The sequence below is a fragment of the Eleutherodactylus coqui genome, chromosome 2, assembly GCF_035609145.1.
Source record: "Eleutherodactylus coqui strain aEleCoq1 chromosome 2, aEleCoq1.hap1, whole genome shotgun sequence".
NCBI classification, from domain to species: Eukaryota; Metazoa; Chordata; class Amphibia; order Anura; family Eleutherodactylidae; genus Eleutherodactylus; species Eleutherodactylus coqui.
In genome coordinates, this window is record NC_089838.1 from 235914298 (window position 1) to 235931233 (window position 16936).

The window sequence follows — 16936 nt, forward strand, 5'->3', positions numbered from 1 at the left end:
CCGTTGGGGAAGCATCAGGGGTCTCTTATCCATCCCGCACAAGGCCATAGCCTTACGGGCCAAAAACAGCACCTCACTTGGAAAAATGCGGGTATGGAATTGTCACTGCTCTTTGTCTGCTAGTTATACTGGCCGTACAACAGGGTTTGGTGGAAGCTGTACCCTCAACAGTTGTCCAGGGAAATCTTTAACCTCAGTCCAGAAGGAGTATATTATCAGGCAACTCCACATCAGCTGGTTAAAGTTTGCGTTTTGTGTCTGACAGCGATGGCATTGCATGTTTTATTCATTTTCGAGTCTCCTCTGTGTTAAGTAACATTGGTGTATAATGTGTAGTTGAATCAGCTTGTTGTTCGTGTTTCCCCAAAAACAAGACACTGTCTTATATTAATTATTGCCCCAAAATAGGGGGTAGGTCTGATTCTTCAGGGGAATTCTTATATTTACTTAACCGTTGTGGAGGCAGGATTTATAAATTGGCTGAGCTGTGGCATTGATTGGCTAATTCATAAATCCCACCTCCACAACGCTATGGCTGTAATTGGCTGAGCAGTGATCAACGAACCAATCAATGCAGCACTCGATGAACCAATCACAGCCATCGCATTAGTTTATTGAACGCTGCAAGAAGTGATCTTTTGTGGGCAGCCAAGGACTGCAAAAAGCGTGTTGGAACTCTGGAGAGCATCAGGAGGGACCTGGACCAAAGCCTGCTAGGAAATGTAATTTTTAAAAAAAATATATGTAATGCAGCTAGGGCTTATTTTCAGGGTAGAACTTATATTTTAAGCCTCCCAAAGAATCAGGATGGGGCTTATTTGAGGGCAGGCCTTATTTTCGGGGAGATAGGGTAGCTGCTGGTGATACCGACGTACAGGAGGATTATTCTTTGTTACAATTGTAACTATTTGTGTATAAACAATATTGTGTTACTGTAAAGCTTCACATAGGACCTCTTGTTTCCTAGAATAAGGTAAGGTGATACAATGACAGGCATATAGGTTTTCACCCAACTTTTGTAAAAACAGATATATATATTTTGAAAAAAATCTTTTTAATAATGAGGTTTTTTATTGCAGATTTTTATGTCTGAAGCTGGGAAAATTAATCAGAAGATAAAGGTGTGGTTTGGAGACTATTTTAACATCACAGATACAATCGCGATCGTTACTTTTTTCATTGGATGTGGGCTCAGACTTGGCGCATATAATTATAACTTGGAATCCGCATCCGAAGATGAGGATGATAATGCTCAAAATTCTGTTTTTATTGCTGGAAGACTGACCTATTGTTTGAATATCATTTTCTGGTATGTCAGATTACTGGATTTTTTGGCTGTAAATCAACAGGCTGGTCCGTATGTAATGATGATAGGCAAAATGGTACGTCATCAGCTGTGGCACACTTTAGTGACCTTTCATCGTGACCTACGATCTATACATCACTAAATGTTTTTTGTTTTTGTTTTTTTTCTTCATATCCACAGGTTGCAAATATGTTCTACATTGTTGTCATTATGGCTGTAGTTCTCTTGAGTTACGGTGTCCCAAGACAAGCAATACTTTATCCATTTGAAGGACCAAGCTGGACACTTGCTAGAAATATTGTGTTCCAGCCTTATTGGATGATGTTCGGTGAAGTGTATGCTTATGAAATAGATGGTAAAGTTTTTATTAAGATTGTTCTACACTCTTTTATGTTGAATTAGATTTATGGAACGTAATGCAAGGAGTCAGTGGAGCAAGCACTTCGATTCTAGACCTCATTTTCAGAGGCCTTTTTGAAAATGAAAGCAGTAACCCAGCTGGTTGTGATGGGTCACTGCTAGAGATGAGCGAGCGTACTCGTCCGAGCTTGATGCTCGTTCGAGTATTAGGGTGTTCGAGATGCTCGTTACTCGAGACGAGCACCACACGGTCAGACCCCGGTCAGACTGGGGCATGCAGCGTGGGCCGAAGCCCACTTGCATGTAATCTGACGTTACCTCAGCTATGCTGGGCAATGCAATGGGATTTATTTATGTACCGCTGGTGGCTTCCTGGGACCCACCTATGCTGTCGGTCCACACGGAGTTGTAACTGCATGTGTCTACTTATAAAGAACCCCAGTCTGACTGGGGCATGCAGTGTGGGCCGAAGCCCACCTGCATTTAATCTGACATTAGCTCTACTGTCCAGGGCACTGCAATGGGATATATTTATGTACCGCCGGTGGGTTCCAGGGAGCCACCCCTGCTGTGGGTGCACACGGAATTCCCATTGCGGAGTTGTACCTGCCTGTGACTATTTATAAAAAACCCCGGTCTGACTGGGGCATGCAGTGTGGGCTGAAGCCCACCTGTATTTAATCTGACGTTAGCTCTACTATCCGTGGCACTGCATTGGGACAAACTACTACAGGAGCAATACAGCGCTAATGAGACGTGCACAGCTATGCTAGCATTGGAGTCCGCTGTAGGCCCGCGATTGCTGAGGGTTTGTGCAGAGGCCTATGTCCTGGGTGCAGTGAAAGTCCGCTTCCTGCCTAGGATTGCTGAAGCTGTGGGCCGAGGCCTATGTCGTGGGCGCGGTGCAAGTCTGCCATGTTTGGCCGCTCAGATCAATTTTTGGTCCATGTCTTGGGTTTCCTAGGACCCACCTATGCTGTTGGTGCAAACTTAGCTCCCATCGCGGTGTTTGACCTGTCTAGCACAAAGACACTGACTGACTTGGGTAGGGGGCAGAGCGCAGACGGCTTTCCCCTTGCAGTGTCGATTGAGCTATGCGACACCTTGACAGAATGAATAGTGTGTGGCACATGGGTTCCCCATTGCTATGCCCACGTGTGCAGCTCCTGATGGAGGTGGCACAGGATTGGATTTCTCATTGCTTCTGTACAGCATTGTGGGCTATCGCCCTGCCCCTTTTAAAGAGGGTCGCTGCCTGGCCCTGCCAACCCTCTGCAGTGTGTGCCTCCGGTTCCTCCTCATGGCAGACGCACTTATAAATAGACATGAGGGTGGTGTGGCTATGAAGCCAGCGTGTGGCATGAGGGCAGCTGAAGGCTGCGCAGGGACTCTTTGGTGTGCGCTGTGGACACTGGGTCGTGTGTGTGTGTGTGTGTGTGTGTCGCTGCCTAGCCGTGCCAACCCTCTGCAGTGTGTGCCTGCGGTTCCTCCTCATGGCAGACGCACTTATAAATAGACATGAGGGTGGTGTGGCATGAGGGCAGCTGAAGGCTGCACAGGGACACTTTGGTGTGCGCTGTGGACACTGGGTCGTGCGGCGGGGGTTGGGCAGCATGTAACCCAGGAGAAGTGGCAGCGGAGTGTCCCGCAGGCAGTGATTGTGCTTTGTTGGAGGTAGTGTGGTGCTTAGCTAAGGTATGCCTTGCTAATGAGGGCTTTTCAGAAGTAAAAGTTGTTGGGAGGGGGGGCCACTCTTGCCGCTATTGTGGCTTAATAGTGGGACCTGTGAACTTGAGATGCAGCCCAACATGTAGCCCCTCGCCTGCCCTATCCGTTTCTGTGTCGTTCCCATCACTTTCTTGAATTTCCCAGATTTTCACAAATGGAAAACTTAGCGAGCATCGGCGATATACAAAAATGCTCGGGTCGCCCATTGACTTCAATGGGGTTCGTTACTCAAAACGAACCCTCGAGCATCGCGGAAAGTTCGACTCGAGCAACGAGCACCCGAGCATTTTGGTGCTCGCTCATCTCTAGTCTCTGCTCTATTTTTTTTTACCAATTTTGATCACCCTTGTGTTACATTTTTTTAATCAATCTATATTTTGTAGGAGAAATGGGGGCCATTTTATAGGCCTATTCATATGGCTACTGTAAAAATCTTCCCAGGTGTCTGCCCCCCCCCCCCCCCCCCCCCCCATCCTCTCTCACTGTATTACAGAACTCTTGAGCGTTAATAGTGGCTATGTTGGTTGTAATCTCTCTTTAAAACTGATATAGCTGGAAATGGCGAAAACAACTTCAACTTAAGATAACCGCACAAATCAATGTCCGAAGTAATGCTAAACCTTTTTCTGCGTATTTCTTAAATTTGGAGTGGTGAAATTTAGTTATTACATTTGCTATTTACAAAGGATAGTAGGTCTGTAATGTGTGTGCCCCCTTTTATGAACATGATGGAAGAGCTATACAAATGTAGCAAAGTTTAACATGACCGATGGCTTCCTGCAGCAAGTTATCTTAAAGGGGTTGTCGGGGGGAAAAATATATATTTTTGCCATGGGATCAGTTTTTAGAAAAATAAGCCTGTCCTTGCGTCTCCCGGCACTCCATGCTGACACATCTGAGTTTCTTCTATGACAAAATGTTTAAATGGGGTTCTGACATGAAAAAAAAAAAATTGTACTCACCTTGGCTGGCCTGGCCCGATCGCCAGGCATGTCCCCTCCAGCCGGCATCTTCTTCTGTGCCTTTAAAGCAGAGCAGGAGCGGTCAAAAAGACCGCTTCCTGCTCTGGTCCGTCCGTCAGGCACTTCCGAGGTCAACGGACGGACCGCACAGTGCTTGCTGTGGGCGGCCCGTCCGTCCTGCTGAACTCCGGAGTGCTGAGCATGCGCAGTGGAGACGCGGCCCGTCCTGACTCCTGTCAGAGGGCACCTCTCCACTGCGCATGCGCGCGATCCCAGAGCGGCGCGGCTGCTGGAGGAAGAAGACTGCCTGCCGGGAGGCATACTAGCACTTTCTGCTTAGGTTAAGCAGCGCTGCTGATTAGAGCCACCTGATTGGCTCTTCGGCACCACGTGACTGCACAGCGTGCACCAATCAGGTGGCTCTAGTCAGGCTGCTTAACCTAAGCAGAAAGTGCTAATATGCTGCCGGGAGATGACCCCCCCCCGATGTCAACAACAACAGGAGAACAGGTAAGTATAAGATTTTTATGCTTTAGCAGCCATTAACCCATGGGTTCCCTGGGTCCATTAGGCAGACCAGGGAACAATGGCTGCTAAAGCATAAAAACATTATTCATGTCAGAACCCCTTTAAAGGCTGCAGCAGCCTGTGACTTCCCGTGTACAGGCTGCTGCAATCTGTGAGCAATACTGTTAGCATGGGGTGTCGTCGGGTGAGTATAGGCTTGTTTACTGTTTGCCATGGGGATTCAGTTTTGAGAAAAATGTTATCTAACAACCCTCTAAGCCATTCAAAAGCAATTATTATCTGAACACAACACCCAGTGTAAAGCAGTTGGGAGTTAAATAAAATGTTGTACAGAAAGTTAGGGTTATGTTAAAAGTAAAGTTCAACTGCTAAATCTATATGTCTTGTATATGTGTGTGTATGTATATTTTATAAATACTCTTCTTTTATAGTTTGCGCCGAAAACTCTGAAGTGAAAGATCTATGTGCTGCTGGAACATGGCTGACTCCATTTCTTCAAGCTGTCTACCTCTTTGTGCAATATATCATAATGGTGAATCTGCTCATAGCATTTTTTAAGTAAGTAATTTGTGGTTGTTCTGCATTCTGAACACTAATATGCTATGTGGGAGTACATGTGTGGCTTATTAGTATTTACATTTGTTTTCATAAAAACTTTATTGACAGTCTCGTGCGTCAGATTGTCTTGATTAGAGATTAGCAAAACAAAAAAAATTTATCGATTCACCAAATTTTCCTTTTTTTGGAATTCCCTTTGAGACAATGCAGACAATGTTCATACTTTTGCCTGCAATGTCTTATATTTAGTGGACTATTCAATGTTCCTGGATGAATCTGCAAACTTGTTCATATCAGTCCTAATAACTTCTTTGGGCCTGGGCTCTCTAGTTCTTGACACAGTACTAGGTCTAAACACTCCAGCACTCTACTTCTATCCATTTTTCTGCAGTATTGTACTTGTGTTCCCATCTGGTTTCCAAATATTGGTTTGCTTCTTGGGGGAAAATGTCTACATATTGAAATCTATTTTTCATATATAACTGGAGATATTGGTTGGTTTATAGCCCACATAATTATTGAGGCCTCATGCCCACAGCCATGACTGACTCTGCCAGCAGAATATCACAACAGAGTCCGCTACGGCGCCCCCCCAAGACCCCCATACTTACCACTCCGGATGTGCTGTGCGCGCATGCGCAGTACAGCACGTGACGCGCCTGCAGTTCGGGATGACTTGGACGGTGGTGGGCGGGGACGCGTATTCACGCGATACTTCCGCTGTGCTACAGCGAGAATATAGCGTGACGGCTGGCTTCCGTTGACTACAATAGAAACCAGCCGTGCATATTCCTGCGGCAGAGAGCATGCCGCGGTTTCTTTTATACTGTGAAATTCTACTGCGTGAACATTGAGCTATTAGGTTCAGAACCTAATCGCTGCGGGACAACACCACGGATTTCCGCCGCGTAAAACGGGGCAGAAATCCCGCCATGAGTATTAGCCCTTAGGCAGTTGAATTTAAGGCACGTTTCCTTTTTTTGTTTTTCCCATGACACTGTTGCATTTAAAATATTGACTATTCTCTTGATTTTTTGTTATAAATATTCAATTTTTTATTTTTTTTGTGATTAGGACAGTCGGGTGGGGGGTAGCTGTCTTGACTGAGCTGCCTTTTTTGCAACTGTGAAGATCATACAGCTGTACGAGCTTCAGTCAGAAAACTTATTGACTTCTATGGGAAACTGTTCTAGACATGCTTTGTTACCTTTGCAGAGGCCTTTGCGTAGGGAGGGGCAGGAAGTGAGCTGTGACCACCACCTATTATAAATGGTTGCCGTGTTAAGGCCCATTTACAAGCAAAGATAATCTTTCAAACAATTAAAAGATTTAGTGATCATTTTGCGTAAAGTGTTAATGGACACACAGCTGCATTGTTCTCATCCAAGCTGAAAGCAGGTTATAATGTAATCTCCAAAATCCTGCAGAGAACACAGCATGCGGTCCATTGAGAGATACTTTATCTCTCTGCGGCTAAACAATGAATTTTAAGCTCACCTTAAAATCATCATTCAGACGAAAAGTGCGAGATTGCCGCATTTACGCGCAATGATTATCAGTCATTTGCGGTTGTTTAAACGAATTTTGAGCTATAATCGTTGCGTGTAAATGGGCCTTTATCTTGTATTGTACTCCCGCCTGTGCTAATGAGAGGACTGCTGAAAGTGATCTGTACATAACAGGAAGTGTCGGCCTGTTATGGCGCTGTGGGCACAGTGTAAACTGAAAGACTTCCTGTGTTTTTTTTTGTTATTTTTTGTCCCCCCTCCCCCTCCCCCCTTCCCTCAATAGTGTTATGGAAAAATATACGTATCAGCATTTTTAGATCTCTAAGGCCGGGCTCTCACCACTGTACAATAAAACGCTGCGTAGAAATCACAGCATTGTACCGGCAGAGGGAACTGCAGATCCATGCGCATTGTCGCTTTTTTGCCTGTGCATGAGCAGTGTATTTTACGCATGCTGTCATGCACAGGCTTCCTGTTTTCTGTCTTTGTCATGTCATGTTTCCTAGCAACGTGTAGTGTAAAAGAAACAAAAGGAAAACCGCCATACATATGCAATGTAATTATCCGTATGCACTATGTTTCGAACGCACCCATAGAAAAGAAAAGGGCTCCACACACAGTAAAATAGAACATTCTGCGGTATTTTTGGTGGGTGGGAGGGGGTTACGGGCATAATTTACACAAGAAATATACTCCGTGTGACTAGATCAATGTACTTTTATTGACTCCATTCACCACGTACATGTGAACATACATTGCACGCATAATACGTAAGAGAACCATGCTGGTGTGAGGCCTAACGTAGATAATTTTCTAATGCTTTCTCTTCTTAGCTTTTACAGGTGGTAATAAATAATGCTTTCTGCGTTCATTTTCCATTTTCTTTCAGCAATGTTTACTTCCAAGTGAAGGCCATTTCTAACATAGTCTGGAAGTACCAGCGCTATCATTTCATTATGGCTTATCACGAGAAGCCCTTCCTGCCACCACCTCTGATAATATTCAGCCATTTGTCTTCCCTCTTCTGCTTTGTTTGCAAACGACGAAAGAAAGACAAGTACTCACATGGACCAAGTAGGTTTCTGTATGCTGTTTAGTTTTATCATACTACATTTATAAAGTATGTGTGGAGAAATCTAAAGGTCCCTTTACACGGAACAGCTACCAGGCCCATAGCCGTCCCACGGACTGCCACCCAACTATGGGATGATTATCACCTAAATTCACCATTTCCGGCAAGAATTCGGGCGATCATCGCCCTGTATAAAGTGGCCTCAAGCCAGGTCTTGGAGCGAGCTTCAAAAGTAAAAGGCAGCAACAGTTTGCTTTTGGTAGTCTCCATCACAAATACTCTTTCCAATACTCCTGCAAGGAAAAAATGGCACAATTCCTGTAGCACTTAATGTGAAAATGGGATTGGTCGGTCCCTAAGGGACTGTTTTAACGGGCTAAGATTTCAATAAGCCTACAAGGAAGGTCCCAACCAAGCATTTTATCATTTGGTAGATTTAATTGTCCATTATTTGTAAATCTTGACACACATTGTTACTTGTCTCACTCCCTGTTCTGGCTGGTCTTGTTCTACCAATTTCAGTGATACTAGGGTTACCCACAAGTTGCACAATACTGTCCATAAACATATATTGAATGTCTACGATAAACTGATTCAAAAAGTTTTATATTCATTGTTTAGTAGTCTTTCTTTAAAAAAAAAAGTTTAAGGCCATGTTCACCTAAGGCAGATTTACTGACTATTTTCCATGTGGACTTTACACACAGAAAATCCACAGCATTTTCAGCAGCTGCAAAGTGAATGGGATTTCAAAATCTGTACTAAATTAGTGCAGAAACTGCCATGCAGTATACCGTATATACCAGCGTATAAGGCGACGGGGCGTATAAGACGACCCCCCAACTGTCACCTTATACGCCGGTATTACAGTGGAGAAAAAAAAAATCTGTACTCACCTCCCCCGGCGTTCTGTCGCGCTCCGGCAGGATGTCGCTCGCTCCTCGTCCCCGGCGCAGCATTGCTTTCTGAATGCGGGGCTTGAAATCCCCGCCTCCAGAAAGCTAATACACACGCCGTCAGCCAGTTACAGAATGGCTGTGATTGGCTGAAGGCGCACGTGGCTTCAGCCAATCACACTATTCAATGACATCATGGAATGGGTGTGATTGGCTGAAGCAACGTGCGCCTTCAGCCAATCACAGCCATTCAATGCTGTCATTGAATAGCTGTACCGGCTGACGGCGTGTGTATTAGCTTTCTGGAAGCGGGGATTTCAAGCCCCGCATTCAGAAAGCAATGCTGCGCCGGGGACGAGGAGCGAGCGACATCCTGCCGGAGCGCGACAGAATGCCGGGGGAGGTGAGTAATGATTTTTTTTTTTTTACACTTTTTTTTTTGTATTACCAGCGCATAAGACGACCCCGACTGCAGAGCAGATTTTTCGGGGTTCAAAAGTCGTCTTATACGCCGGTATATACGGTAGATTTAAAGTCTGCAGCATGTCCATTTCTGCTGCTGTTTCCAGTGTGAATTCCACCTCTTCGGTGGGGTGCAGATCTTCTATTGGTTTCCTTATGTGGAAAATCCACAGCAAATCCACTAGGTGTGAACATGGCTAGAATCCTAGGGATTGTTCTCATGCACTGATATCTTTTGGAACTTCTTTATTCTCAAACAAAGCTTTTCTACAACATTTTTTTTCATTAGAATTATTTCTAACGGAGGAAGACCAGAAGAAACTCCATGATTTTGAGGAGCTTTGTGTAGAAAATTATTTTAATGAAAAAGATGATAAATTTCATTTGGGAAGTGAGGAGAGAATTCGTCTTACGTCTGAAAGGTACGCATCATGCTGTAAACATTAGGCTTAAATATTTTCTATTGTACATTCCAGCTTGGTTGTCTACAATTTTTATTCATTTTTGTAGTTTTTAGTTTTTTTTAGATTTTAGTTTTTGGGTGAAGGATTACTTTATACTGATCTTGGATCCTTATCAACAGTTCTAGTTAGATTGAGGAATAAATTGGCTGAACCTGATTTCGGTGCTGTAGAACTATTTAAATATGCCAAAATGTTCAGATGTTCAATGACTCAATAAAAAGAATACTAAGGCCCAATGTCCACGGGCGAAATGGAATCATTAAATCCGTGCGGGTGTCCCGCACGCGTGATCTGCGCCCATAGGAAATCATTGGACACTCGCATGTAATTTAAATACCTGCTGATGTCATTTTTACCTGGCGCTAGATCGCACGTGCGGAAAAACACCCGCAGCATGCTCCTTTTTTGCAAGTCTCCCGCGGCATCCATTGCAAGCTATGGGAGCCGTCCAGTCCCACGGCACACCCACAGCTGTATTTGTGCTGTACCGCAGAAAGCAGGAGTTTAAAAAAAAAAAAAAAAAAAGTGTGCACGACGCATGCGCGTGGCATGCTGCCGGCGTGTCGAGCATATCCACTGGGCCGAAGAAAGAAGATCTGGCCACGACTGAGAGGAGATCCACAGCGTCTGGAGAGGTAAGTATAATAGATTTTCTGGTCTCATGTCTGCGGGAAAGGAGGGACCTGCTGCGGGATTCTGCATGGAGAATCCGTGCGGGCCCGAATTTTCCCGTGGATATGAGGCCTAAGGGTCTGTTCACATGTTGCGGAATTGGCGTGGATTTTTCACAGCGGAAAAGCTGCACCAAAGCCACCTCCACATGCTTACCATCTGCAGCAGAATTCACCACTTCAATATAAAGGGTGAATTCTGCTGCGAATCTGCATCAAAAACCGCACCAAATGGTGCAGATTTTGATGCAGTTTTTGATACGGACCTGCTTCAAGACATTGACGTGCAGGAATTCCGCCTTCTAATAGGTGGCGCTGTAGAGGCATTGTTCCATCTTCCTCTTTGCATAAATTTCCCAGAGGAACATGTAGTGCCTTATAAGTATTTTCACTTTGTAGGTGCTCTCCCTAAGGAGAAATTTATATCCTTCCTGACGCACAGCTATAGGTCTCTCACACAGTTAAGTCAGCAACCTAATGCACAACGAGGGGCAAAAACCCCAAGAGAGTCTGTCTGTGCATGGTCATCTTTTTACTTCTGGAGTTTGCTTATATTCCCAGTCATTGTTACAAGGTCTGTTAAAGGGTCTGGTGCTGTAGAGGCATTGTTCCATCTATCCAGTTGCATAATTTTTGTCCTGTAAAGTGACAGAAGCCCAGCTGAAAAACTGAACTAAGCCCATTATAGCCAATTGCCTCCATTTGGTTCCTTTACGTGACTGTTCCTTTCAGGCACAGGTTGCCGTTTTCCTTCTCCATAATGGAATAGAGCTGAGGAAGTATATATGGCACAGGCATGGTGTGATTACTTTGCATATAAAAGTGAGGAAGAACCCTGTGTGGGCTGGAAAGCTCGCCATAACATCATGTATTTTTGTGAGCCATTAAAAGGTATCATATCTACAGGATTACTTGGTTTCTCTTCCTGAGTACAATCACATTATACACACATCTTGGTGCTGACTGGCATGTCTAATGTATTTCATGTGGTCAAATGACTTTGCCCTCTGGAATTTAGTCCCTACTAGAGATGAGCGAACCTACTCATTTCGAGTAATGACTCGATTGAGCACCGCGATTTTCGAGTACTTCCGTACTCGGGTGAAAAGATTCGGGGGGCGTGGCGAAGCGGGGGGGGGGGGGGGGAACAGGCGGGAGCACTCTCTCCCTCTCCCCGCTGCAACCCCCCACTCACCCACGGCGCCCCCCGAATCTTTTCACCCGAGTACGGAAGTACTCGAAAATCTCGGCGCTCGGGCGAAAAAGGGGCGTGGCCGAGTACGCTCGCTCATCTCTAGTCCCTACACATTCTATAAGTCACTAGCCATTTTGCATGCAGCAGTAAATAAATTTTAGGTTGCATTCACACATCGCCAGTTTGTTGCAGATTTCAATCTTTCAATTGAGTTCAAGTTGAAGTGGTGAAATCTGCTACAGATCTGCCCCAAAATCTGCTACAAAAGCCACAGCAAATCGCCAACATGTGAACGCACCCTTAATGTTCTTAAATGGTGAAGCTAGTAATTATCTAAATTTGCTATTCTGAATTTCTAGGGTTGAACAGATGTGCATACAAATCAAAGAAGTTGGAGATCGAGTTAACTATATAAAGCGTTCTTTACACTCTTTGGATTCCCAGATTGGACATCTACAAGACCTGTCTGCCCTTACTGTGGATACCTTAAAAACTCTTACTGCGCAAAAAGCATCTGAGGCCAGCAAGGTTCACAACGAAATCACCCGTGAGCTTAGCATTTCAAAGCACTTGGGGCAGAATCTGGTTGATGATGGACCTCTACGCTCCTCCATGAGGAAAAAGCATAGTGTTACCAATTTCTTTGGCTCATCATTTCCACAAGGAAGTCCTGAGGCCAACAGTAACTTTCTATTCAACATTTCTTTGAGAGATGAAAGAAATACTGTAGGAAAGAAGGTGGGGGACTTCCTACCACCACAGAAAGAAAAACTAAATATTCCGGGTGCTGGTCCGCCCGGAAGTGCCTTAGTTTCTACAATGGATTGTCCTACAGAACTGCCAAGCGTTGCACAGGGAGTTGTATTGCCCATTGAAAATCCGAATCCTGCTATGTCTACCAGTAGCATGCCAAGCTGTACTTCACCTTCAGCTACCTTTTTTGTAAGCACACCAACCCAGCCAAGCTTGAGAAATCAAATAGAAATGGCGTCAAAGCTGGAAATGTCTCTGCAACCAAGATCTTCAAAAGCAGACAACACTGTTGAATTTGGCGCTTTTGTCGGTACGTATGCTAGATCCGATCATGACAGTTGAACTCCTCGGATGCTGACCACACAGCTGACTAGCTAGCCGGAGGAGGTTCCCCAATCGTTAGCCACTGTGCCATGGTCGAGGAATACTGATGGGTTCAAATTGCAACCCCAGAGCTTAGGGAGTTTCTCAGGGCCCCATGTGCATATATTGCAGTATTAGGTTCTGAGTGTGACCAGAATGTTAGCTGTGTAGGGTTATTTATTTATTCTTTTTGGTACCCAATCAATGAAAAATCAAATTGAATAAAAAGTGATCAAAAAGTACAGTAGTATGCACCCTGAAATGGTACCAGTAAATCTACAGGTTGCCGTACAAAATAACAAGTGCCCACATGGCTCCACCGACAGTAAAATGAAAAGTTTATGGGTCTCAGAATATGGCGACAGCAATTTTTAAAAAGTGTTTTTATTTTTTTAAAGTAATACCTTAACCCCTTAGTAATGGGGCTATAGTAAAACTACGTTCTGCTGTTGCAGGACGTGTATGGAGGGAGGTAGCGGCGCTATCTCCCTCCATACAGCACGGGCGTCAGCTGTTTATTACAGCTGACACCCGTTTGCAATAGCCGCGCTCGGCCGATCGCGGCTATTAACCCTTTAAATGCCCCGAACGCTGTTCGGGGGTCCCGCACAGCCCCCCCGCGGTGAGATCGGGGAAGCCGTGCAGGTGTCATGGCAGCCGGGGGCCTAATGAATGGCCCCAGGGCTGCCTTAACAGACTGCCTATCAAGCCATCCACACAGGGTGGCTTGATAGGCTGCCTGTCAAAAAGCAGTAGGACGTAATGCTATAGCAGTGATGGCGAACCTTTTAGAGACCGAGTGCCCAAACTACAATCCAAAACCCACTTATGTATCGCAAAGTGCCAACACATCAGGGGGCGGGGCTTATCACGACATATGATTTTACCCCCGTCGTTCTAAAAAGGACAGGGCCGCTTCAAAATAGACAGCGTGCAGATTGTAATTGCTTTTTGGATGCGGAAATACTGCAGAATGTCCTCAGCGGAAATTTCGGTGGAAAATTATGCAGCATTTCCGCATCCAAAAAGCAGTCAAAATCTGCACCCTGTCTATTTTGAAATAACCCTGCCCATTTCTGCCGCATGTAAACATACCCCAGTGGTAATAGTGACACCTTTCCCCCAGCGATAATAGTGACATCCCCCAGCGGTCCCCCAGCAGTCACAATGCCACCCCCAGCTGTCCGCCAGCAATAATAATGCCCCCCTCCCCCCAAGCGGTTCCCCCAGCAGTCATAATGGCTCCCCCCCAGCGGTTCTCCTGGCAGTCACCATGCCCCCCCCACCCCCCCCAGCGATTTTCTTGGCAGTCATCATGTCCCCCCCTCCCCCCCAGCGATTCTCCCAGTAGTCATAATGCCTCCCCCCAACGATTCTCCCAGCAGTCATGCCTCCCCTCCCCCACGAGCGATTCTCCCAGCAGTCAGAATGTCTCCCATCCCCCCCCCCCCAGCGATTCTCCCCGCAGTCAGAATGTCTCCCATCCTCCCCACCAGCGATTCTCCCAGCAGTCAGAATGTCTCCCATCCGCCCCCCCCAGCGATTCTCCCAGCAGTCAGAATGTCTCCCATCCTCCCCACCAGCGATTCTCCCAGCAGTCAGAATGTCTCCCCCTGCCGTCGATTCTCCCAGCAGTCAGAATACCCGCCCCCTGCCCCACATACTTACCCCTCCTCCTCGTGGGAGTGCCGATCCTCTGTGCATACTGAAGGCAGTGTGCTTCTGTTGGATGCCTTCTCCCCCTGCTCTTGCGGAACCAAAGTAAGAGACGTCGGGGGACGGGGGAGAAGGATCCTGGTTGCACACTGACTCACAGTGTGCACCGGGATCAACACAGATAGCAGCGCTGAGTGAATGTCAGCAGGGGAGCCGCGGCCCCTGCAGGCATTCACTAAGGTGGTGAGCGGCCGATGGCGACGCGTGCCAGCAGGGAGGGCTCTGCGTGCCGCCTCTGGCACGCGTGCCATAGGTTCGCCACCACTGTGCTATAGCATTACGTCATACTGCAGGAGCGATCAAAGCATCGCATGTTAAAGTCCCCTAGGGGGACTTCAAAGTAAAGTTAAAAAAAAAAAAATCAATAAAGCTTTTTTAATTGTTTAAAAGTTTAAATTACCCCCGGTTTGCCATATCTATTATTAAAAAAATCTAAATCATAAAATAAAAATATGTATTTGGTATCGCCGCGTCCGTAAAAGTCCGATCTATCAAAGTAGTGCATTATTTTTCCTGCACGGTGAACGTCGTCTGAAAAAAAAAAATAAAGAATGCCAGAAATACACTTTTTTAGTTGCCCTGTCTCCCAGAAAAAAACGCAATAAAAAGCGATCAAAAAGTCGTATGTATTCCAAATTGATACTATCGGAAACTACAGGACATCCCGCAAAAAATGAGCCTTTGCTCAACTACGTCGACGGAAAAATAAAAAAGGTATCGCGCTCCCAAAATGACCGCAGAAAATAATTGAAAAAAATTAATAATATGTTTAAAAAAAAATACAAGTACTACAGCAAAAAAAATATTATATAAGTTTGGTATCGTAGGAATCATACTGACCCATAGAATAAAAATATCAGGTCGTTTTTGTTGCAGTTTGTGCGTCGTAGAAACAGGACGCACCGAAAGATGGTGGAATGTCGTTTTTTTCCCCCCATTTCTCTTCGCTTAGAATTTTTTAAGTTTTTCAGTAAATTATATGCTACAATAAATAGTGCCATTGAAAAATACAACTCGTCCCGCAAAAAACAAGCTCTCATGCAGCAACGTCGATGGATAAATAAAGGAGCTACGATTTTTTTTTAAAAGGGAGTAGGAAAATAATGGAAAAAAGCAAAAAAGCTCCGTCACTAAGGGGTAAAACTGCATAATATTAGTATTGCCACATTTGTGCTGACCTGCAGATTAAAGTTAGCGCGTCCTTTTTGCTGCACTATGAGCGCTGTAAAACCAAAATTAAAAAACAATGGCGTGAGTGTGGGGTTTTCTAATTTCACTCCTCTTAAACTTTTAACCCTTTCCAATCCAATTTGTATCCTGGTTTTCCTAGGGGGCTTACTCTTTTTCTGCTCTTATACAGCGGCGCTATATGCTGGCTAAAGCCAGTACTGCATGAGGTGATACGGTGGCTAGGCTCCGAAAGCAGAGAGGCTGGCAATATATATACAGTAAGAGAACCCTGACGGACGTCTTCCAACATCAGAGCTGTACAGCCTTAAATCATAATATCTTCAGACGTCAGACAGTGGATTGGAAAGGGTTAAAGCACGCATAAAATGGTGCTACTAAAACACGTACATCTTTGTGTAATAAACACAAGCTCTATACGGCTGTCCTGATGGGATGATAAGACGAAAAGGAAAAATTGCTAGTTGAAAGGGTTAATACTACTAAGCGGTGACTAAATATTATTGCTTCATTCTTCCTTAACACCAAAGCATAGAGGTCATCTACAAATACTTGGCCATTAAAAGTCAAACCAAAACCTACCTAAAACGTTGGGCACTTAATCATAATCTAGTATTCTAACTGGAATTAGGGTCTTTAGGGTTAGTCCATATCACTGGGTTAGGGCAGCTCTATTTTGTGTGTTCCTACAAGTGGTAGAGGAAACACTTGAGCCAAGCGGCTTCTGGCTGCGAGGTATACATGACACCAAGATCAACCTTGACGGGTATAACCAGACGTAAGTCACTTGTGCAAGCGGATAGGCTGGAAGCCTTTTTTTTTGCACCCTTTTGACTGGAATGATCTGCTTTTATATAACTACTGCAGCCGTGGTTCCCTTTCCTAGTAGGTAATGCAAAACACTAGTTGGAGTCAAGTGACCTTTAATATAAGCAGACATGGCAGGTGAAGCTTTCTTACACATAGTAATGGTATTTTGTAATGATTTCAATGTTGTCCTCCATCATTGTGTTGATTCAGTTCATCAGTAAGGCTCTGTTCACATCGGCTTCGGGGGCTCCGCTATTGATGTTTTGCAGAATGCTGCGCTACGTTGTTTAGTCAGCAGGATCTTATCTGGTGCCGTTAATGCCTGTAATGTGCTCAATCTGACACTTCGGTTATTTTCATGCTCCTGATTTCATGATTATTGCAGCGTTTCGACCT

The 16936-nt window shown here is 45.1% G+C and overlaps 1 protein-coding gene across 1 annotated transcript in view; it reads left to right on the forward strand.

The window, feature by feature from the left end:
• Nucleotides 1-16936, forward strand: part of TRPM7 (transient receptor potential cation channel subfamily M member 7) — a 105691-nt gene that overhangs the window by 66248 nt on the left and 22507 nt on the right. The window contains exons 21-26 of the mRNA XM_066592643.1: nucleotides 1080-1382; nucleotides 1487-1661; nucleotides 5316-5442; nucleotides 7840-8024; nucleotides 9670-9802; nucleotides 12070-12773. Of these exons, the coding sequence (XP_066448740.1) occupies nucleotides 1080-1382; nucleotides 1487-1661; nucleotides 5316-5442; nucleotides 7840-8024; nucleotides 9670-9802; nucleotides 12070-12773 (1627 nt within the window). The remainder of the gene's footprint in view (nucleotides 1-1079; nucleotides 1383-1486; nucleotides 1662-5315; nucleotides 5443-7839; nucleotides 8025-9669; nucleotides 9803-12069; nucleotides 12774-16936) is intronic.